The sequence below is a fragment of the Carlito syrichta genome, unplaced genomic scaffold, assembly GCF_000164805.1.
Source record: "Carlito syrichta isolate Samal-C Ts95f unplaced genomic scaffold, Tarsius_syrichta-2.0.1 Scaffold305073, whole genome shotgun sequence".
In the NCBI taxonomy this organism is placed as follows: Eukaryota; Metazoa; Chordata; class Mammalia; order Primates; family Tarsiidae; genus Carlito; species Carlito syrichta.
The window spans coordinates 360,130-384,282 of NW_007249169.1; the positions used below are offsets into that span (position 1 = coordinate 360,130).

General features: G+C 47.5%; 1 protein-coding gene across 1 annotated transcript in view; it reads left to right on the forward strand.

Moving 5' to 3' along the window:
• SLC2A9 (solute carrier family 2 member 9) overlaps positions 1-24,153 on the forward strand; it is a 197,243-nt gene that overhangs the window by 119,087 nt on the left and 54,003 nt on the right. The window contains exons 12-13 of the mRNA XM_008061091.2: positions 6,521-6,631; positions 22,087-22,188. Of these exons, the coding sequence (XP_008059282.2) occupies positions 6,521-6,631; positions 22,087-22,188 (213 nt within the window). The remainder of the gene's footprint in view (positions 1-6,520; positions 6,632-22,086; positions 22,189-24,153) is intronic.

Here is a 24,153-nt window from a genome sequence, read left to right on the forward strand (position 1 = left end):
AGGACCTGGTTAGATATGGTGGCTCATGCCTGTAATCACAGTATTTTGGGAGGCTGAGGTGGGAGGATTGCTTGAGGCCAGTAGTTTGAGACCAGCCTGGGCAACATAGTAAGGTCCTCTCTCTACAAAAAATAAAATAAAATAAAATAAAGTTGGGCATGGTGGTGTGTGACTGTCATCCCAGCTACTTGGGAGGCTAACACTAGAGAATAGCTTGAGCCCAGGAGTTTGAGGCTGCAGGGAGCTATGATCACGCCACTGCACCTCAGCCTGGGTAACAGAGCGAGACCATGTCTCCAAGAAAATAAAAATAAAATAAAGCTCAGCACAGGATCAACCATGTAGGTGGGGTGCTATCATCTTAACTGTTACCTTGTAGAAAGAGCCCTGCCCTGAGACCACCAGGGTGGCCCAAGACCCACCCACATCCTCCCACTCCTCAGCTGTAGATCCCTGGGAGAGCCTCAGTCACTCAGAGGCCTGGCCAGAAAGGTGGGCTCTGTGGCTGAGGGCTGGGTCAGCGTGAGGCTCTGTCTTTATCTGGAAGATGAGGAGTGAGACTGGGTGGTTAGAACAACTCTTAAAATTAGCAAGTCTTTTCTGGCCACTCTTGCCATCTGGGTCCTTTTTATCTCTCTGGATTTTCGTGACGAAAGGCAGCAGAGGGAGAGAAAAGAGGGCCCTTTCCTGAGCACCAGCCGGGGCTGCTTTCAGGATGTGGAGAAAGGCCAGGGTGGCTGAGGCCATGTTGAAGTCCTCACGGCCACACTTATTACATGGAGGAGTCAGACCCCTCTGTCCAGCCCCACACCCTCCGTGTCTACAAAGGATGGCAGCTCCAGAGAGGGGGCTTTAGCTTCTCAGTAGTCCTGACCGGGAATTAGGTCAGCAGGGGCTGAACCTCCAGGTGGCTAGCCCTGGAGACAGTCAGTGAGAGATCTCCTATCCTGCTTTGTGAAGCATAAGGCCTGCAGCTGTAGCCAGGGTCGCAGCTGGTCCCACTGAGAGAGGCAGGACCGTCAGCGTGTTCCTCCACCTCTGTCCTCTGCTGTCATGCTGAGGCAAGGTCTGATGAGAATGAGGGATGACACTTGCTTGGGGCCGTGGATGAAGCCACTCTGAGGAGAAATGCAGGGACCTCAGGCACCGTCAGACCTTCCCGGTGGAGAAGGTCTCTCTTGGCTTTACAACGGCTCCGTGTCCTTCTCTCCCACGTGCTCTCTGCTCCCCCTCACGGGCTGATCTCCGTCCCCTCCATACCATCTCCAGAGAAGAATCGGCACCTGCTCACCTGGAGGCAACCGAGGGCGACAGGAAGGTTTGGGAGGTCCTGGGTTCGAATTCCGACTCTGCCCCTCGTGGCTGCATGGCCCTTACCTGTCTGAGCCTCAGTTTACTCACCTGTTTATTATTATTGCTATTATTGCTGTTGTTGTTGACCGAGTTGTGCTCTGTCACCCAGGCTGAAGAGCTGTGATGCAATCGTAGCCCACTGCAGTCTTGAACTCCTCGGCTCAAGCCATCTTCCCACCCAGCCTTTAGCTGGGACGATATCAGACTAATTTTTAAACTTTTTGTTGCAACAGAGTCTTGCTTTGTTGCCTAGGCGTGTCCCCAACTCCTGGCCTCAAGCAATCCTCCCACCTCGGCCTCCCAAAGCACTGGGATTACAGGTGTGAACCTCCATATTCCACCTCCTTATCTGTTAAATGGGGCAATGATATCTACCTCATTGGGTTGTGGCAAGGATGCAGTTAAGTCATGTAGGTGGTAGACTTTGGGGGGGCACCATAAATAAGTTCCCTTTCTTCCCCTCTGAAATTCAGAGCTGCTTAGAGAGAGAGGAGCACAGGACTCAGTCAGCTGGAGATGAGAATGTCTGCTGTATCCTGCGTGGAGCGGCATCAGATGGTGTGACTCCAGAAGCAGCAGTTAGTTCAGCACCTCTAGCTTTAAGGTGCTGACCCAGCTGCCTGGTAGGAGGAATGACCACAAGGAGACAGCAGAGAGGTCACAAGAGCCCGGAGGGGGCACATGTGAGCACCCACTCCTTGTCCCTCGGGCAGAGAGAGAGGCCAGATGGGATCAGGAAATCACAGGGAAAGGCTCTGTTCAACAGTAGGCAAAGCATGGGCACAGTTCCTGAAGCATAGTATTTCATAAGTGAGCTGGGTCTCCTTTGCCTTCTGTATCTCCAAATAGATCCTGAATGTCACCATTTGTTTCTGGAGACCACCTTTGCATTTGTAACTTTCTCTCTCTCTCTCTCTCTGCCCCTCCTTCCCTTCCTGTTCTCTCTTTCTGCCTCCCACACACACACACATGAAATGCATACTATAAATGAATTGTGTCTTTACCTACTATATTAGTTTTCTGTTGCTGCTGTCATAAGTTACTACAACCTTAATTACTTAAAACCATACCCATTTATTATCTGGCAGTTCTGGTGGTCAGAAGTCCTAAGTTCAAAGTGTCAGCAGGGTCATATTCCTTCTGGAGAATCTAGGGGGATGATCCCTGTCCTTGACTTTTTCAAGTTCTAGAATCTGTCTGCATTTTTGGGCTTGCCGGCCCTTCCTCCGTCTTCAAAGTCAACAGCATAGCTATCTTCAATCTCTCTTCCTCTCTCTGTCCTTCCATCTTCTCTCTCCAACTCTGATCCTCCTACCTCCCACTTGTAAGTACCCTGGGGATTACACTTACAGCGCACCCAGATGAGCCAGGGTAACTTCCCCATCTCCGGATCCTGGACTTACCACATCTGCAAGATCTCTTTTGCCATAGAAACTAAGATACTCGGGTTCCCGGGCTTGGGATGTGGACATTTCGGGTGGACCATTGCTCCTCCCACTATATCTGGCAAGCATAAGTGAAGCCATACTTGATGTCAGCCTTACATTGCTCTAGGCAAAAGTAAAGTGAGTGTTTTCTCTTATGGAGTCTGAATTAGTCCTTAGACGTGTTGCCTACACAAGCTGCCAAGGGGGCAAAAATCATGGGGCGTGTTACACTTTGTCTCTAAAACACTATATCATGAGTGAAGAATGAGGGACTCAGGGCATAGAGGCAGGGGCCCAAGAAGACCTAAATCCTTCCCCTCTGCCCCCTCCCCCCAAGAGCTGCAAGACCCTTCAAAGTCCCACCCCACACGGAGGAGGCAGAAGATCAGACACAGGGGGGTGTTCCTGCCTGTGACACACTTCCAACTATCAAATGCTCTTCTTAACCAAGGAGCCGTTGCATCACAGCAGAGAGATGGAACCTTCTAGATGACACTACCACTTGAGAGACACCACTTATACAAAAGGCATGGTCCTGGGTGCTTTATTTAGCGTTTTAAATTTTTTTTCAAGAACCCTGAATGTCTGAGCATTATTACCTTTCTTTGGAGAAAGGAGATTCAGAGACGTGAGTTCACTTGCCTGTAGCCACACAGATCATAAGTGCTGGGCTTGGAATCTGGTCCACAAACCCCCAGAGCTGCTGCTCCTTCCACTCCGTCACCTGCCATGCCGGGGAAGACTGGGGCGACCCAGAAGAGCAGAGTTTCATGGTGAACAAGGTCAGCACACGTACACTCCAGGGGAGGGTCCAGGGAAGGACACTCTGAGTTTCCTGGGCACGTCCTTATTCCACAGTGACCTCGCACTGTCAGTCTGAGAACTGTCAGAGTGAGCAGAGGTGAAGGCAAAGGCAGTCACCTTCCTCCCCCATCAAATGACGCAGGGGAGGGTAGTGCCTTCATGGAGCAAACAGAATAAGGCTGGCAGTTTGTGTGATGTACTGGCCTTCCCCCTGGGGACAGGGCCAGCTGACAGACCCTCCCTCACAGGCCCTAGGCTGGACGAGAGGGTTTGAGGGCCGATTTCTGAGTTTTGATGCATAAATGGAGAATGAGAGGACTGTTTTCATCGTTTCTATAATTGCCTCTCAATGAACATAGAACTTAACAAGGACCCTCTCCACTCACATTTAAACCCATCAAGGGACGTCCACGGCAGTGGATTGAAACCAGGGAGGAGGGGACTATGCGGGGTGCGAGGGGTCGGGGGGAGGGGCTGGGCATGGCTGGGGAGCTTCACTCAGAGGAATCCGGTCTGAGGCTGGGCCCCGGGGAACAGGAGCAAGCAGGTCTGGGTGTGGGGCTCGGAGCCGAGGCCATGAAGGACACACATGCCGGAGGCCACTTTGACAAGGGGGGCGCGGGGGGAGCAAGAGGGGTCCCAAGAGAGCTTTGGCCTTTGAAAGCCAGCGAAGGTGGGTGATGATTAAGAAAGGGTCTTGCACTTCTGGATTCCAGCCTTGCCCTCAAGGCACACTGGGTATCTTGCAGAGGTGGTCAGTCCAGGACCCGGAGGTGGGGCGCTTACCCTGGCTCATCTGGGTGCCCTGCAAGTGCAATCCCCAGGGTCCTTACAAATGGCGCTAGGAGCATCAGAGGCGGAGAGCGAAGAAGCAAGGATGGAAGCAGAGGCCAGAGACAGGAAGAGAGCTTGAAGACGCCGGTGCTGCTGACTTTGACGATGAGGGAAAGGGCCGTGAGAGGAGGCGCTTATGTAACAAATTCCACGGGCTGGGGGTTTGGGGGCTAATGGGAGCTTCTGCCACAGCCTTGAGAGCTACAGGAATGAATGTGCCAGCAGCCACTTCTGTGCATTGTGGATGTACAGAGCAGAGGCTCAGGCTCGAGGTGCAGTCCCATGGTCATGCGCGTGCACGGCGGATGCGGAACAGGCGGCCTCTGGTTCACCCGAACATTCAAGCCCATTTGCCGACAGGGGCATCAGCGCCCACAAGCTCCAAGAAGAGTGTGCAGTAGTTCTGGGGGCTTCTCCAGGTGTGCCTGCAACTTTATGAAGAATTGCCTTTTCCATGACCAGACCCTCGCCACTGCTGTCCTGCTAGACTCTGGGGGCTGTGTGCTTTCTGAGCGATGGCTGTCGCCATGTGTCCCGGCTTTGGCCCCCCTCCCTGCCCTGGAGAGATGAATCTCCTCTTTCGCTCTCTTTCTCTAATTTACTTTTTAAATAGACGATATTTTCTAATATAAAAAAGAGAATTGCCTTCTTCACTAAAACATTAACCATCCGTAGGTATAAGCAGGCCCTGACTCTTCCCCTCACCTAATGCATGAACCAATTTTGCGGAACAAATGCTGTCGAGAAGACAAATCTGGGGGAACGAGCTTTATCCAGAAGCAAAGCGCCCAATGTAAGAGCAAGCCCAGCTAACGGCAGACCTGTCTAAGGCCCACAGCAGCGGGTTTTCCCCGTCAGAATTCATGTTGTTAGATCAGTGTGGTTTCTGCCATCCTGAACACTCATGGTTGGAAGGAAACGACTGGGACAGCGAGAATGCAGACCTCACTCGTGTCCAATCTGCTAGTCCAAAACCTCAAAGGAAACACTGAAGAGTGACAGCTCTCTCCCAAGTCCCAGCACCTCACGGGACGGGAGGGGTAGACTCGGCTGGGTTCTTTCTCCCCGAAGGAGACCAGTCCCAGCAGGGCACAGAGAACTGCCTGAGGTCACACAGCTACTTCAAGCTGGAGCTGGGTCTCCAAACTCCTAACCAGCGATTGTCTGGTGCCCCGCCAGTGTCAGTGGGATTTGGTTTGACCTCATGGGGCAGAAGACTCAAGAGCCACCTCAACAAGATGGATGGTTTTCTCACTCACATGAAGTGAGCTGGGAGAGCTGGTGCGGCAAGTCTGGGAACACACGTCCTGGTTTGCCCAGGACAGCCTAAGCGCATCCCGCTGTCCTGGCACAATTATTAATATTCTAAAAAGTGCCCACATTTGGATAATAAATTATGGAATTGCTCTAGTCAGAGAGGACACAGGCCAACTCCTTCCAACTTCTTGTTCCAGCATCTGAACAGGTGACTTACCACCCCAAGGCAGGAGCTGTATGTGCAACTGTGCAGGCTGTGCATTGCACAACTCTTGGAGCATAATTCATACTGTACCTGATGTAGATTTGTTATAACAAATTTTCAGTGGATGACAGTAAAGTGTCTTGTGGGGCAGGGATCTTTTCTGAATCTCACAAAGTTCCCATGGGGGTTCATGGCAGTTCTGAATTGAGGTCACTTAGTGACCCAAGATGGCTGCTGAAGTGCCAGCCATCACATCCACCATCCTGACAGCAGAAAGGAGGAAGGGGAAAAAAATGGAACACACTTTCTTGATGAAAAGCTCCTTTCAAAAAAGGAGACTTCCTGAAAGACACACCAACATTACTGTTTTCATCTTATTGCCACACCCAGCTGCAAGGAAGACTGGGAGGTATAGTCTTTTAGCTGGGCATGTGTCACCCACAGTAGTGAAGTAGTTCTGTTTGTAACAAAGAAAGGAAAAAGGTGAGATGAGGGCAAAGCATGAGCATCCACACCACACAGCTCCTCCTTAGAATAGAGAGTCAGCAACAAAGCTCAGAGACCACTTCAGACTTGACTTGGATTCAGAGACTAGATCGAGGTGTTCCACTGACTTTCTCTCTTCTTTTCTGCATTGCAGATTTGGTTCTACACCAACAGCATCTTTGGAAAAGCTGGGATCCCTCCGGCAAAGATCCCGTACATCACCTTGAGCACAGGAGGCATCGAGACTTTGGCCGCCGTCTTCTCCGTAAGTCAGCTCGGGCTACTCCTGAGGATGCCGCAGGGGGTGGACAGCACCACGAGGGTCCTAGGCAACACATGGACACAGCTGTCACGGAGCAAGCCCTTTGCCATGCCAAGGAGCCTGGATCTCAGGAGTTCATTACGCAGGTCTTCACTGCCATTTCACTTGTGTGGAGAGTGTTCCTTCCACATTCTGCCTCCCTGCCACATTCCTTGCAGTAAGCAGCTCCCTTCCTTTGACTCATCTAGTCACGAATGTGCAATCTGAACGCCCTGTGAAAAAGGGCTGTGTCGTCCCTGGGGATTCAGATCAGAAGGTCCATGCGAGTATCCAATCTCTTGTCACAACTTTAAAAATGTTTCCGAGCCATCAGCTGTCGTCTCATCACCCCAAACGTGCAGGAATTTGTAAGGCAAAGAAAAGGAGAAAGGTACCTTTCATGGTGGCTCATTCCTATAATCACTGGGCTTTAGTCTGAGGTGGGAGGATCATTTGAACTTAGGAGCTTGACACCAGCCTGGGTAGCATAGCAACCCCATCTCTACAAAAAAATTTGAAAAGTTAGCTGGGTATGGTCGTGCATACCTGTAGTCCCAGTTACTCAGAAGGCTGAGGCAGGAGGATCATTTGGGCCCAGAAACTCCAGCCTTCAGTGAGCTATGATTGGGCCACTGTCCTTGAGCCTGTGTGACAGAGTGAGACCCTGTCTTCAAAAAAAAAAAGAAAAAGAAAATGAAAAGAAGCGGGGAAAGGCGAAGCTAGTATCTCAGTATTCTAGAAAGGGTGACCTCAATAATAAGCAAGAATGATCAAAAGGAGGCATGGAGCCCATCACTCCTTCTCAGCCTCCAATATGCAAAATAGACATGGAGGGTGGGGGTTGGGTGACTTCTGAAATTTTCCAGATTTTGGAATCAGACCAAACTGGATTGGAATTCTGATTCTGGCACTCCTTGGCTGCGTGGTGTCGGGCAGTGCACTCAACCCCTTTGAATTTCAGTTTCTCTCTTATGAGATAGTTGTGTCCCTTTTATCTTGTTAGAGTTATAGTCTGCGCCTTGGGTTTGCCCTCAAAAGAAAAGAGGGAGGGCTGACATCAGAGCATTATAGGCTAACCTCAGAGTGTTGCATTCTCTGACCTTGAAGGAGAGGTCATTTATTTTCACTCCTGCCAGTGGATTTGCATCGACAAGACTGATGCCCCTGCAGCCAGACAGCGGCCTCCTGTTGCATCTGTAAGTTGTTGACAGAACGTTTTACTTGCCTCCTCACTCTTGATGGGTTGCTCTAACAAGATGCTTTTTAAAATGGAAATCGGGAAAAAATGTGAAGGAATGCTGTTTGACCTCCTTCCCTTCCTCTTCACAGCCTTTTGGTTAGAGGGAAAACATTTCCGTGTTTCACAGGCTGGACATTCCAAAAATTCCTGTCGTTCTCAAGGTGTCGACTGCACTCGTTTCCATGATTGATTTTTACTTTCGTCAGCAGAAGAATGTAGTCATTCTGGTATGAAAACAATGGAACAAGTACAGGAAATTTCTCTTATTGTTTTTGGTTTTTGTGTAGTAATTCATTGTTATAAAAAAATCAATACCCAACTCATTAGGACACATTTGAAAAATTCAGAAAAATAGAGACGAACAAAGAAGCACCTCTCTGCCATTATTCTACCCAAGGAAGTTTGGCCGGTCCTTGCCTTGTCTTTCTCTACATAGATGTGTGTTTCTTACACAGTGGTACAGCATCCCTATTGTACCAGATACTCTAATTCTGCTTTTGTTCATGCGATCTTATGTCGGAATGATATTCCATTTTCTTGTTTATTAAGTAATTTTTCGTTGACGTATACCGTGCGTACAGAGAAGTATGAAGGTCATCGCCCCCTCTGAATTAACACCAGTGGGGAAAGCTGTATCATCTTCCAAGCATGTGCTAGATGGCAATTTTCTTAACCACCACGAGGCTGGTGAACATCGCTACTCAGAGTCTGGACAGCAGAGCCACACTGCCTGGGTTCCAAACTTAGCTCCGTTCCTTTTCCAGCTGTGTGGCCCCAAATAAGGTATTCAAAGCTCTGTGACTCAGTTTTCCCACTTCTAAAGGTCATCATACTTGCCTCAGAGGGATGGGCTGAGGATTATGCAAATAAATGCACACAGAGACTCAAGCAGTGACTGGCAAATGATGTGCACTCAGTACGTGCTAACTATCCTTGTCCTCTTTAGGGGGGTTTCCATGATTTGTCATTCTTAATGTCTGGGATGAACATCCTTTCAGAGATGAAGAGTTCTCAACCACTCTTTGACTTTACTGAGCAAAAGGGCTCACCGGAGGCCAATACTATGACTCTGAATTTTTTTTTAAGTTTAGTGTGGTGGGTTCAAGTAATTTGCCATATTAGTAGGTTGCCTGCAGGTGAAGTTTGGGCTTCTAGCTGGTTCTTTCTCCCCTGATAATGGCCCAGGTACCCAGCGTGTTGCCATGTGCCCCTCCACCCTCCTTCCTCCGCTAGCCATGCTCAGCATCTGCTGATCCCACTTTTGTGCTTGTGTGACCGTGATCAGAGCCTACTTATGAGTGAGAAAATGGTATTCAGGTCTTGGTTTCTGTGATCGTTCCCCTAGTACGATGGTCTCCATCTGTATCCAACACTGGGTTTTTTGAGGAAAGAAAATATTTCATTGCACGTCAACTAACAAGGAGACAGAAGTCAAATTCAAATCCCTCTCCCTGTGCTGACTTCAAGGCAGTAAGTTTATTAGAAAAGGTTCAGGGCTGGATTCTGGGGTTAGTAGGTGATTGGCAGAAGGAAAGTGGAGGGGAGGGCTGGAAGGTCCTCAGGCATGTACAGTTATCTCTTCGATCTCCTCATCGGTCTCGTGTGCAATTCAGAGAAGTTATTGTGAAAACTGCAGTGAAAATTCAGGCTGTGGTATGAGTCAGTCCATTCTGCACAGACTCCATTCAGCCACGTTGGTTCCAATGAACTTCAGCCAGTTTTCTGATCTCACAAGCAGAGGAAGTTTCAGTGATTCAGCAAGCTGTTTCTCTCTCTCTCTCTCTCTCTCTTTCTTGCTTTTAACTTTCTATCCTGTAAACTCAAGAGTTTCTACTAGTCCTAGGGTTCTTTGATGCTTTGAGGGTTGGTTTCACTTGCAATCTTGGCAGCTGAGGAAACCAACTGTGACTTACAACCAAAGGATTGACTGACGCAGGGTCCCACGGCAAGTTAGGTCAGAATCTGAGGGAGCAGGGAAAGAGAACATCGTGGGCCCCCTGCTGTCCCCCAGACCCTGAAGCGCTCTACATGGACCTCAGGAATGCCCACATGGCTCCTGAAAGTCCAGCTATTGCCCTTGCTTGACCAAGTAGCAACATAGGGGCTTGGTGACGTGTCCACCCTTGGTCTCCCCAGATCCAGAAGCCACTTCCTCCAGCCCCCCGCCCTGTCTGACCGGTAGATCTTCTTCGTCAAAAGTGGACCATATTTGGCAAAATATTCCTTGAAAGTGCTAATCCTAGAAAGAAGGAAAGATGACCTCTCCCTCCTGGGAGACGAGGGAGCCTTTCTGAAATCAGGGATTTGGAGGTGCAGCCCCTGGAGAGTTCCCGCTGCTGTTGCTGTTTATGCATGGATCACGGCAGGTTGTAGTCACCTGGACCATGGCCTGCTTGGTGTCCCGCCCTTTGACGAGCTCTTGCCAGCTCCTCCTGTAGTCTGGCTGTGGCCCCAGTCTGACAGAGGGTCTTTGCCATGTGCCTGCCTGCAGGAGCTCACAGCCCGGTGGAGGGGGCTGACTGTGGCCCAAGGCAGAAGGATGTCTGGTTGCTCTAGAGGAAGCTCTGAGGGGGCCCTGAGCAGGAAGTGATGGCTTCATAGTTCTGGTAGTAGAGTCATTCATTCGTGTGTCCATCCACTCCCCCACACACCCAAAGCATACCCGTGCAGTGCCAGTGGACACTGGTGAAGTTATCATGATGCAGAGAGATCAACAGACCTGAAAACAGAGGCTACCACATGGAACACTGAGATAAGCTCTCCTCTGAGGGGTTCCAGGAGGACTTCCTGGAGGAGGGCACCAGGAAGCTAAGAGGTGAGGGGTCAGCAGGAATTAGATGATGGGATGAGAAATGCACTGGTTGGTCAGTCCCCCTTTTATCTTCTCAAAGAGCTGGAGACTCAAGGACAGATGCAGAATAGTCCCTTGGAAACAGTTTCCCTAATTTCTGGAAAACTACAATATTAAATTCAGTGTGAGACTGGGAGTGTGGGATGGAAGAATGGGCTGGAAGAGAAAGAACATTGACTTTAGAACCAGGAAGCTCTGAATTCAAGTCCTGATCATCTGCTTATCTGCTGAGTAGTGTTGGAACATTGCCCAATACCTCTGAATCTATTTGCTCATCTGTAAAATGGACATAACCATGCCTACCTGTAGCAAGTAAAATAATGGCTACTCAAAATGTTCATATTTTAATTCCTGGAAGCTGTAAAAATGTCACCTTACTGAGCACAAAGGAACTTTGCAGATGTAACTCATCTTGAGACAGGGAGATGGCCCAGGTGGGCCAGTGTCACCACAGGTCCTTATCAAAGGGAGACAGGAGGACGAAAGTCAGAGGAAGAGTGGTGCCATCGCTGGTGTTGATGACGAGGAAGGGGCCACCAGCCAAGGAATACTGACGGCCTCTCGAAACTGGAGAAGACAAGGAAGCATCCTCCTTGGAGCCTCCAGAAGAAGTGCAGCGCTGCTGATGGTCGTTTTTTGCACAGTGAGGCCCCGTTGAGACTTCCAGTCTCCAAAGCTGTCAGATAATACCTCTGTGCTGTTTCAAGTCAATGAGACTGTGGTAACTTGCTATAGCAGCAACAGGAAACGAATGCAGCACTCTACAGAGTTGTCATGGAAACAGCATTCACAGTGTGGGAAGGCCACTTCCGAATTCCTGACAGAGTCAATAGTCAGCAAATCCCTTTCCTTTTCCAAAGTTGTGTTGCCTTGTTCCCAAATATATATATACATTTTAAATATATATATATAATATAAAATTTCATCCAGCCCTGTGAAATAATTGCTTATCAAAAAGGACTCTCCGAAATTTTTTTTACTCTTCTCATGAGATTTTGGCAGTCTATTAAAATGGCTCTGGGGCTTAATAGGATTGAGAAGGGAAAGACATTTTTGCTTATTTGATCTGCAATTAATTTTGGCTCAGGGCATCAGTCATCAGCCTGGGTGGCTGTAAATAATTACTGTCTTGCAGAAACAGCTGGTTTTCCAAATTGATTTTCCTGGTGCGTTACAAACCTTCTGATGAGTGAACCTCCAATGAGTGTCATTCAGGCCACACGAGGCAAAGCGTCCACCACAGTGTGAGGCAGGGGCTCTTTGGGGTGGGGGCTCCTTCGGTTGAGTAGAAGAGACTCTGGCTTTTCAAATCGGGGGTAGAATTCATAGTACGACATTCTTATTCATTGCAGTACATTTTTTTCATTCTTAGAAATGGACTATGCTATAAGGCTGAAGTGCAAAAAAAAAATTCTTACTGGTTTCTGCTGCCTAAAGTTTTCCCTGCCTCCCTACAAATTCTGCAATTTCAAAACTGATGCCTTTAAAGTTTACTGCTGAATCTTGAGACAATGGCTTCAGCACGTGTTAGATGAGAAAATGACAGAAGAGACAAAGCAGATGATGGTCCATTTGGGCTCTGTGGTCCTCTAGCCCTGCACCTGCTAGCTGGGTAACCATGGGCCAGTTACTCACCTGCTCTGATTCCTGTTTTTCTCTGAGGTCAGAGGACAGGGAGCCTGTTGGTTGAGTCTCATTACTCTCCCCCAGGGCATGGAGCAGGACACAGAGTGAATCTGAGATGTAGCAGGGATGTCCAGGGCAGGCCAAGGCAGCAGTAGGAGTGTGTCTCCCCACTTGAGGGACCAAAGGGCCTGCAGGGCTGTGGGGGAGCAGCTATGGTTTGCAAATATTCTCACCCCTTTTCTAGCTTGTCTTCTCACCCTGCTGGTTATTTTCTTTGCTGTTTACAAGCCCTTCAGAGGTCAGGAGTGTTGAAAGTAGAATGCCGGGTTGTGCTTTAAACAGATCCCTCTGGCTGCTGTAAGGAAAATAGACAAAGGCAGAGGGCGGTGAGGGGAGAAACAGAGTTGTCAGGAGACTTGGAGAATGGTTGGTTTCCCCCCTGAGTAATCAGACTGAAATGTGCTCATTGGAATCTACTGGCTGGGATGAAAGAATCAAAAAGAGAAAAAATAAAATAAAACTTCCATCAAGAGGACTGAGTTCAGTTAATTATCCTCAATGGACATTTCTTTTTCATTGATAAATAATGATTCTGAGTTGGGCACAGCGGCTCCTACCTATAATCCCAGCATTTTGGGAGGTGAAGGCAGGAGGGTGCATTGAGGCCAGCAGGTTGGAACCTACCTGGGTAACATAGCAAGGCTTATCTCTGCAAAAATTATTTTAAAATTTAGCCAGGAATGGTACTGTGCACCTCTAGTTCCAGCTGCTCGGGAGACTGAGGTGGGAGGATCACTTGAGCTCAGGAATTTGAGGCTGCAGTGAGCTGTGATTGCACCATGAACTCCATCGTGGGTGAAAGAGTGAGAGTACAGCTCTAAGAAAAAGAAAAGCTTCTGTGACAGAAACTTTCCCCTCACACAGTCACACATATATCCACTAAGATGCTAGATGAAGTTTCCAGTTTATTTTGCAAAGGTTGCAGGCGCGTGGCCGAAGGGAGGGGTCCCCTCAAGCAAAAGCAGAAGCAGGCTTCTCCCTTGGCTCCAACCCCCAACTCCCTGGGGGAAGGAGCAGCACCCACCACATCTGAGAAGTTAAAATCCAGGCTACCTACATCATCGTTCCAGATGCACTGATGTAGCCTATGACGGAGCAGGAAGCTTGGGGTAGACTGGGGACTCTCCTGGTTCTGATGGCTTATTCTCACCAGGGCAGGGATTGGGAGGAGACCAGGAAGAGGAGAAGCCGTGTCAGAGCCCGGCACCCAGATCAGGACGTGTGCAGTTTTGTCCTGGAAGCCCCTTTGCCTGCAGTCCCCACATACCCCAGCTCTGAGGAGCACCTTGTCATCAGATGATCCTGTCTCTGGGTTTGGCCAAAGACATGCGCACAAGTACACTCCCTGTCACTCACCCTGTGACTCCTGGGGTGTGCGCCTGCTTCTTTATTTCCCATGAAATGTCTCCTGATTTCCTCCGTGTCTCTCTGACAACATTCTTTAGCTCCCCTGTATCAGGTCTAACTGTCTTCTCCCATGGGAGGAAAGTGAGGACTGTCACAGCCTGACTGGACTTGCCTGCCATCTGCACAGAAAAGCCAGTTCACGGAGACAGCAGTCTTTGCAGTAAAGGAAGAGTCCATCATGGGCAGCCAAGTGGGAAATGGGAGATATTTCTCAAGCCCGCTTCCCAAGAATTGTTAAGCTTGGGCTTGTAAGGGTCATTTGGCAGGCAGGGGGCTAGGCATGGGCACTGCTGGTTGGCTGGGGATGAAGTTATAGAGGTGTCAAGACCATCTTCATGTGCAGGACCTGTCAAGTCAGCCCTTGGTATGGGGGTTCACAGATCTGAACGCCAGTTGGTCTGCCTAAATGCAGTCTGAAAAGCATCTTGAAGATCAGTTAATAGCAACTGGGGAACGTCACACATCTTGTGACCACCAGCGACCTGACTCCTGGATCGAAAGCCATTACAGTGAAGCAGAGTAGGGGTCAATGGCTGGCCACCATTCATCTCTGCCTGTAGCTTAACAGAAAGGCATGCAGGAGGTCAATGTACCTCTTGGATGCCATCAGGAAGGTCTGCAAGACTGAAGGCTCCCTGACTAAGGGGAAATAATTTGATTACTCTCATGAGCATCATTCCCTGGGGGTCAGAACATGAGCATAATTGATTATTAGTGACTGTTCTCTGTGGAAGCAGCTATGTGCAAGCAATTATGCAAGGAGGAAAGCAAGCTTAAAAACAAGGCTTAGACACAACAGGTTTGTTAACTTTTCACTTATGCCTAATACTTTGCAGGACTTGGGACTTTTCCAAAAAAGGGCTGTGACCCTGCAGCCCTATGTTAATTGTATATAAGGGACTTCAGGACGTGGCTCACTGGATGTGGTGGGTAGAGAGCAGTGTGGAGACTGCACACTGCATTCCCTTGTGCCAGCTATAAGTGACAGTTGTCCCACCACCCACTGCCTTCCGCTGACCACCCTCTCTTGCTTACTGTTCCTGACATGAGATCCCTGACCCCTAAGTCGGCTGGACTTACAGTGTCTCTTCTTCTGCTCCTTTACCTTAAGAACTATTTTTTTCCACCTGCCCTAATCTGAGAGCAGCGTACATGCATGTTCATACATCTCTTAAGAGCCACCTTTTCCTGTTTCTGAGGGGGGCAGGGGAACTTAAGTGTACTCCACTTAGAGTCTGCAGGAGCTGTGGCCTCAAGTCAAGACGGCAAAGTGAGCCAAAAGGGAAACACGTCTGCAGGATGAGAGAAATTGGAAAGCCTGTCTGCTCCTTGCCCTTTCTTAATCCCAGCTGGCCCTGATCCACATCTGATTTGTACTTTTCTTGAAACCTCTCAAGACCTTTTCAATTTATTATATGAGGGGGGACCCATAACAATGGATTTAGTTTTTGGAGGATAGGCGCCTTATAATACCCTCTTCCTCCACTAGGTGAGTGTTCTAGAAACCCATCAGCATCGGCATACTGACTAGCATCAGCTTCAGTGAATTTTTTTTTTTTTGGAGAGTCTTTTAGCAAGTTTGCTTATTTCATAATGGGTGATTTACGAGTGCACCTGCCTGCACTGCACTGAATGTTCAGCAGTTTTTTTTAATTAAAAAAATGGCATGACCCCTGTGCCCCACCCTTCCTGTTCACACAGAGTTGATTTTTTTGGTTTGCTTCTTTGAATGAAAAAAGTCTTCAACAGGAAACATTTTGCTAGGTGGAAGAGGTAAAGCAAAAAACAGCAGAAGCACTAAAAGGCATCAAAATTGATGAGTTCAAAACAGTTCTGAGCAGTGGGAAAACCCATCTCAATAAGTGTATTACATCAAGCAGAGATACTTTGAAGGTGACTGAAGTTTATTTTGTATAAATAAATTATGTCATTTTGGGGGTCCTTGTACTTAGAGATAATGGACCAATCTGGAATGAAAATTATTGAAAAGATAACTCATTTTCATTTCTTTTTTTTTTTTTACCTGACAATAAAATTGAGTAACTGAGGCATAAATCCCAAATCACCCAGGTTTGTTGAGTCAGCTGGAGGAATAATGTGAGTCACAGATGCTTCTGTGGCTGTTTTTCCCAAAGAAGTTCCGTATTCACACAGTTTCCTTACAAAGGGGAAATGGAGGCCAAGTGTGTTGGCTCCTGCCTATAATCCCAGCACTTTGGGAGGCAGAGAGAGGAGAACCACTTGAGCCCAGGAGTTTGAGATCAGCCATTGCAACAGAGCGAGATCTTGTCTGTAAAAAATTAAAAAATAAAAAGGGGGGTGTCAGTGAGACAAACTACTACATACTTGTGATACTTCAGTTGGTGCCCAGTAAATATATATTTTACACAGGATAACATAAAAACTTGAGGAAAAAGGGTACAGAGGAAGCAGAAGTCTCAGGGAGGGGTGAAGAAATGATTAATCTCATCTCGTCTTTGTTCAGTACCTGGGAAGACAAGCTAGGAATCAGCATCATCAGTGTGGAGTCTTTGGACGGGCTGTTCGTCCTTGGAAAGAGAACCTGATGGTGGTTAGGGAGGGAGGGGGGGATAGTGAGGCGTTACCAGACAAGCATCAGGCTAGGCCATGAACTTTCGAGGTTTCTCTGAGGTTCCCTCAGCCAAGAGGAGATTTGTTCAGTCAGTTGGAGGCTTAGAATTTTATTTTTATTTCTCAGACACAAACAGATATGCAGAGATCTCGTCTACATGTTCATCATGTAAGCAGACATTTTCAAAGTTTATGTTTCAATGGATTATTTTTAATTTTTAATTTAGAGACAGCCTGTCCCAAGTAGAAATTATTCCAGACACCCTATTTTCTAGACATGGATTTCAAAATTCCACTGCCTTGAAGATAGCCACAGCTTTCCAAGGTCTCGACTTCCTTTCAGAGAGAGATTTGTGAAACTAAAAATTAACACTTGGGTATTTAAAATAGAATTACTAGCAGCTAAAAGTAGTACTGGAAGGTGAAATTTCTTTTCATGCAATCTACCTTGGCCTTCTTTTCTCTGCCGTGAGTGCCAAGTCAGTGATAATCACACCATTTCCCACTTCCTTCTCCCATCCTTTTATAGATAATCTTTGACAATAAGCCAGTTTCTGCCTAGAATCACCAATGGCTGTTGTGGCAAGGGCTCCTCAGAAACCTCTGCATCCCCAAAGTGTCAGCACAGAGGAATGGTGGGAACGGCGGTTTGGGATGCCTAGGGCTGGCCCTCATCTGGGCCACATATCACTCTAGTGTTGAAATTTCTTTGGTACACTCCCAGTTGATGCCATCAGTTTGGCCAGTGCTGTTGGGGGCAACCTGGGCCACATATCACTCTAGTGTTGAAATTTCTTTGGTACACTCCCAGTTGATGCCATCAGTTTGGCCAGTGCTGTTGGGGGCAACCTCATAGGGCTATTTTACAATGCAGACTTTAAAGTGTGTGCGCGTGTTGCACATGGTGGGTTTAAGGAAATGGCGATGGTAGTTACATTGTATCACCGCAGTCCTGGGTCTCCCTGGGCTCCACCCGGCTGGGCACAGGCAACATGCAGTACATAGTCACTTAGTGGACTAGTGCTGGTTAAAACCGATTGAGGAAGTCGCACTGCCCAACTAAAGAAGGATCACATTGCCTTTGTCTGGGATCCATGCATGGGAGCAGACAGGGTGCCCTGAAGAAGGTGGGGCTCCATCCACCCGGCTTCCTGGGGAGGCTGCTGGGGCTTCTGCTATCAGTCAGTCCATGTGGCCCATGGAAGTCCATATGGCCAGGCAAGGACAGAGCTTTTGCAAATCAGCAGAATCAGAAAAGGCCCTGACCTGGAGTTGGACAGAGAGAAGAGAGCATCTTATCTGATCACAAGTCTCCCCTCTGGTATAGGAATGAACTCTGGCAGGACTCTAGTCCCTGGGAAAGTCAGGAACTCCTGCCAACCACAACCACTGAGTACAGCATGGTGTGTGTGTGTGCGTGTATTGACATATATATCAATTATAGATACTGATATTAGTTCAGTTATATCTATTCAAATATATATACTGGTATCTATTCAATTATATCTATTCAAATACACATTTTGATTTCTATTCACTTATATATCAACTATACATATTAATATCAATATCAATTATAGATATTGAGATCAACATATATTAGTATAGGAATCATATAAACTAATATATGTGCAACCATATAAAGGTACATTAAGTCCAATCAGGAAATTTTGAGCCAAATTTGAAATAAATAAAATTTTTAGCTATATTTTTTTCCCTCCGTATATGTATGTATACACACACATACATACATACACACATATATATATGTAACTGTGTAATATATAAATACAATATAAACAAAGATTGATACAGAAAATACATATAAAGTAATATATGTAAAATCGTATAAAGGCACATTAAGTCCAATTTGGAAATGTTGAGCCAAATTTGAAAAAAATGAGACTTTAAGCTATGTTTTTCTTCCTTGCAGCTCTCCCGTTTAAAGATGTGTTTCTTATATATAATAGTTGTACATATTTCAGGGTTACTTTCCTTCTTTTTTCATCCTTTTGATCATTTAGACAACATAACAAGCCCCGCCCTACATCAGAGATTAGCTCCTAGTATTGGTTTCCTGGGGCCGCTGTAACAAAGTTCCACATACTATGGCTTAGACAACAGAAATTCATTGTCTCACAGTTCCAAAGGCCAGAAACCGGAGGTTCAAGTGTTGGCAGGGCTCCTTTCTTCGGAGGGCTGGCAGAGAGACTGTTCCATGCCTCTCTCCTGGTTTCTGGGGATTTGCTGGCAGTCTTTGGGGCTCCTGGCTTGTAGAGCTATCACCCCATCTCTGCCTTCATCTTCATGGGGCTTCTGTCTGTTCATGTCTGTCTCTGCATCCACATTTTCCCTTTTAGGAGGACGCCAGGCCTCATGGGTCAGGGCCCATTCTGATGATGTCATTTTTACCTTGATAACCTAGAAATAAAGACACTGATTCCAACTAAGGTCACGTTCTTAGGTACTAGGGGTTAGGGTTCAGTATTTGCTTGTTTGGGAGGATGCATTCAAACCACTCAACATTCTCCATGGGCAGGGAGTCCTGTCTTATGTGTGCTCCAGTGCCAGGGCCTGGTCCATTGGAGGCTCTCAGTGACCAAGAGCAGCTCACACAAATGAAAGAAGAAAAGCATCAAGAGTACGAGCAGATTCTTTTGATAAATGTGTGCATTTGTCTCAGTGACATGGAGAGAGGTGGTAGAGCACAGGGGTTAAGAACAAGACTTTGAAACCAAACTACCTGACCTTGAATTTTGACTCTGCCACTGTGCAACCTTAGCCAGGTTGCTAAACGTCTCTGAGTTTCAAGTTCTAGATACAACAATGGATGGTAATAGCGCCTACTGCCTGTAAATGTCAGGATTAAAGTATATGTAAAACATTGGAACTGTGCCTGGGGCATAGTAAGTGCTATAATAATGTCCAACACATAGTAATCAAGACAGTGTGAAACAGGCAGAAGGGTAGCCATATAAATTAATAGAATAGAATAGAGTTCAGAAAATAACAGTTGCCAAAGTAATTCAATGGAGGAGAGGATAATCTTTTCAAAAAGTGTGTCATAAAAAGTAGACATTCTTATGGGAAAAAAAGAATGTCAAATCTTATCACACCATACAAAAAGATGAACTCCAATAGACCATATATATAAATAGAATTACAAAAATGCCAGAAGAGAACAAAAGAGAAAGTTTTGCGAGATGGGATGCAAAATCATAAATGATTTTTTTAAATGCTAAGTTGTATTTCATCAATATTGAAATGTGGCTATTTAAAAGACATTTTCAAAGAAATGAAAAAACAGGTCACAGACTGGGAGAACACACTTCTAAAACACACATTTGACAGGAGACTTGAATTTAAAAATATATAAAGAACTCTTAGAACTCAACATTAAGAAAGCTAACTATCCACTTGAAAATAATGAAAATGTTTGAACAGATGCTTTACCAAAGAAGACATCCAAAGGTAAAACAAAACAAAACAAACAAACAAAAACACACACTTGAAAGACATTCAATGTCATCAGCCATCAAGAAAGTTAAAATTAAAACCTGCAAGGAAGCCGGGTTTGGTAGCTCAGCCTGTGATCTCACGCTTTGGGAGGCTGAGGTGAGTGGATTGCCTGAGCCCGTGGGTTCGAGACCCGCATGGGCAACTTGGCGAGACCTCATCTCTACAATAAACCAAAAAATTAGCTGGGTGTGGTAGCGCACGCCTGTAGTTCCAGCTACTCGGAAGACTGAGGCGGAAGGATCGCCAGAGCCCAGCGGGTCGAGGCTGCGGTGGCCGGGAGCGGCTACGGCACTCCAGTCTGGGCGACAGAGTGAGACTCCAATGCAAAAAAAAACCCCTGCAAGGAGACAACATCATTCACCACAATGTAGATGGATGACGTAATACCACGTGTCGCCAGGGACATGAAGCTCATACACCGCGGAAACTTAAAATGGTACAACCCCTTTGGAGCACAGTTTGACAGCTTCTTATAACATTTTTACTCATACAACCCGGTTATTCCACTCATAATTACTTTTCAAGGGAAATCAAAACACTTGTCTACCTACTAGAGTCTTATTCAGATATTTACAACAGCCTTATTTATTAGATCCATAAACTGGAAACAACCCAATGCCCATCAACAAGTAAAGAGGAAACACACTGTGGCATATTCATGCAATGAAATAGTGCTCATCAAAAAAGAAAATTGCTGATAGATACAATAGCATGGTTGAATCTCAAAAATACTATAATGAGCAATATGAAACTCTAGAAATGACAAATTCAATCCTTCTGCTGGAAAACAGATCAGTGACTGCCTGGGGCTATGGAGGACACAAGATAATTTTTTGGAGGGATAGAAATGTTCAATATCTTAGTTATAGTTATGATAGGGTATACAGATTTGTCTGAATATATCAAACAGCACAATTAAAGGAGTCCTTTTCATTGAACAAAAACTGTACCTTAATAAAGTTGAATTTTAAAATTCTAACCAGAAGAAAAGGTTCACATTATCATTCTACCAGGGGACTTAGCACTGTGGGGAAGGGCACTGGGTGCTGGGTGAATGGCTGCTGGGTCAATAAACGACCCTGATTCAAACACCCGGATTCAGTGTCTGGCCCTCTCTCATATACTGGCTGTGTGACGTTTGCTGAGTTACTTCACCTGGCTGGTCCTCAGGGTTTTCTTTCTGTGAAATGGAGGGGGATGGGGAGGCACCTGACATGATTAGAGTGCCTCACGTGTGTGTTGCGTGCAGTCTCTGATTTAACCTGCTTGCCCCCTCCGGACGCCCTTGTTAGGGGATAGTTTGGTTATCTTGCCACAGGTAAAGGCCCTGTGGCTTCAGGAGGCAAAGTCTCACACTAAAGTTTGAACACCTGGAAAGTCTGCTGCCTGGAAAGTAGCAGAGCTGAGGTGTAAACCCAGGTCTGCCCGTCTGACTAGGCTGAAATCACTATCTTTCAGGGCCTTTGTCATTTGCAGGAGCTCAGTCAGGATCTGGTCCCTACCCAACCAAGGTGGACAAAAGGGTAGCTGATGGAGGCTGATGACCACCCGGGACTGAGGGAGGCTGGGTGGGAGAAGGCAGCTTCAGAGCCTGCATCAAGTTGACCTCCCTGTATCACACACTCCAGGACAAAACTGACCCCTCTAGACACAGACAGAGTGGAAAACAGCAGCGCCTTCTCTGTGCCCTGTGTCCTGCAATGGGTGCCTGCCCATGGAAAATCCGTGACACAGAAGTTGAGGGCTTGCCTTCCATGGCAGGCTGGCTCTGAAGGAGGGGAAAGGGCTGTGGTGACCATGTTCATCCAGCTTCTTCTGCCGAACTCCCTGGCAGAGGGGTCCAGCCCCAGGAGAAAGAGGAGGAGGAAAGGTGAATGCACGGACGTTACAGGTGCTCGAGACTTGCTGCTTTCTTTCCCTCCTTTTCTTCTTTCTCACAGAGGTCATTGCTTCTCAGGCTGTGGCTGTGAAGAAAACATCCTAGCTGCCTCAGAGTTAAAGCCAACCTTGAACCTTGACCCCGTGGCTGGCCTCTAGCTCCACGCTTCCTTCCACTTTCTGCTAGAAGTGTAATGATTGCTCTCTCTCTCTCTCTCTGTCACTCTCTTTTTCACCCTGGACTAGGGCCTGGTCATTGAGCGCCTGGGACGGAGACCCCTCCTCATTGGTGGCTTTGGGCTGATGGCCATCTTCTTTGGGATCCTCACCATCACGCTGACACTACAGGTGAGAAGATGCTCTTGTCACACTTGAGGGAGGTCAGCATGGAGTGGGATTCTGGCTTCAGCACTTTGGGGCCTTTGGTTTGTGGATTTGTACCTGATCCAGACAACTCTTGTGACACAGCTGTCCCCTGGGGCATCTCAGCCCTGGAGCTGCTGGGAGCCCTTGGGGAAGAGACTTTGGTGATGAGACCTTGGACTGGAAAGCGAGAGACCTGACTTCTGGTCCTGTCATTGCCACTGATGAGCTGTGTGATCTTGGGCAAGATGCATCCTCTCTCTGAGCCTCAGTTTACCCATCTATGTAATAGAGGAGCTTGCACTAGATGGCCCTAAGATGCACCATCCAGCTCTCACATCCCAGTATGGGAGCCGGGCACTGCATAACCAGGCCACTTCTAATTGTCCTATTTTTACCAGCAGGGGTCCTAGAGCCAGGCTGCCTGTTAGAGTGCTGACTTTTCCTTACTTGCCACGAACATTTGCAAGTCACCCACCCTCTCAGCTCCTTTCAGGGTCCCATCTCAAAGATGGGCCAGCCGTTCCTCATCCAGGGGGTTATGAGGATTTAATGAAAAAAATACATGGAAAATACTTGGAATGGGCACTTGGTGCACATATGCTTAGGAGAAGAGATGCCAGTATACTTCATCCTTACCTAATTGGTAATTTTTTCCTTTTGTGGAGATGAGGAAACTGAGGCATAATTACAAATAAATAAGCTGCCCAAGGTCACACACCTAGAAGATGGTAAAGCTGGGACTGATTCCAGGACTTGGACTTCTGCCCTGGCTGGCTCAGAGCAACCTGCATTCACTGAGCACTTCTGTGTCTCTCATCTGTCCTGGCACTGTGGGGAGCATGAAGTAAGCTTGCAGCAATTGATTGTCTTTGTATTTTTCAAAAACGAATCTTGAAACTAATAGTTGCGTAGGTTAATCACCTGCCAAATGTCTTAATGTCCCAAACACTTCTAGCAAAAGGCAACATTAGTACAGTGGTGTCTAGTGGGCAATAGCTCATCCTTCAAAGAGGTGGTGCTGGCCAGCTGACCGGCAGGAGGCGGAAACATGACCCTCAGGGACAGGGTGCTGGCAGACGCAGCTCCCTGATATGGCCAGGCATAACACAGTCCCCAGCAGGGGTGACTTTGCAGTCCCCTGGGTGCCTCTGAGGTCTGGGGTAGCTGGTTAGGGGATGTTCTGGGGTCTTGTCTTTCTGTACCTTGAGTCAGATGTTCGAAAGGCCTGTCTGGAGCTCACAGTCCCCATCTAAGCCTCACTCCACAGGGTTTTGGAGTTCTTCCTGGCATGGCCCTCTCTTGTCTCTCCCAGTGCCCTACACCTTCCCCTGGCAGCTCCCCATTCACCTAGCCATTTCCTCTCTTATGCTTGAATAGCTTCTCCTTGCTTTCTGGACTTGAAGCCTTGGATACACTTGGATACCTCTTCCTCCAGGAAGCCTCCCCTTGCTGAGTGAAGTGGCCTCTTCTCTGTTCTTAGAAGCCCTGTGAGGTCACTTATCATAGAGCATTGACATTCACTGTCGATGCATCTCTTTCTCCCAAGAGACCGAACTGTGGGTGTCACAGACCATGCCCATGTCCGTTCTGCATTCCAGCCTCCCTGCCCAGTACACAGCACCCAGGGGGGGCTCCAGTCAGTCAGCCACATGAATGAGTGGGTGACTGACTTGGTGTGGAAGTGGCCACGTGATGTATGACCACCAACAAAATCCCCCCCAAACCCTGACAGCTTCCTCCTGAAGCGAGATCTGATGGGCTTGGATATAGAAGGAAGGGAAGGAGCTCCCATTTCTCCCTCTCCCCTGCCTGCCTCTCACCTTCCATGCTGAGCTGCTCACAGTTCATGAGCTGTGCCCTCCATGCCTCTGTGCTCTTGTCCACGCTGAACCTCTCCTAGAACCCCTCCCCTCCCCTCCCTTCCCTTTTCTTCCCTTCTCTCCCCTC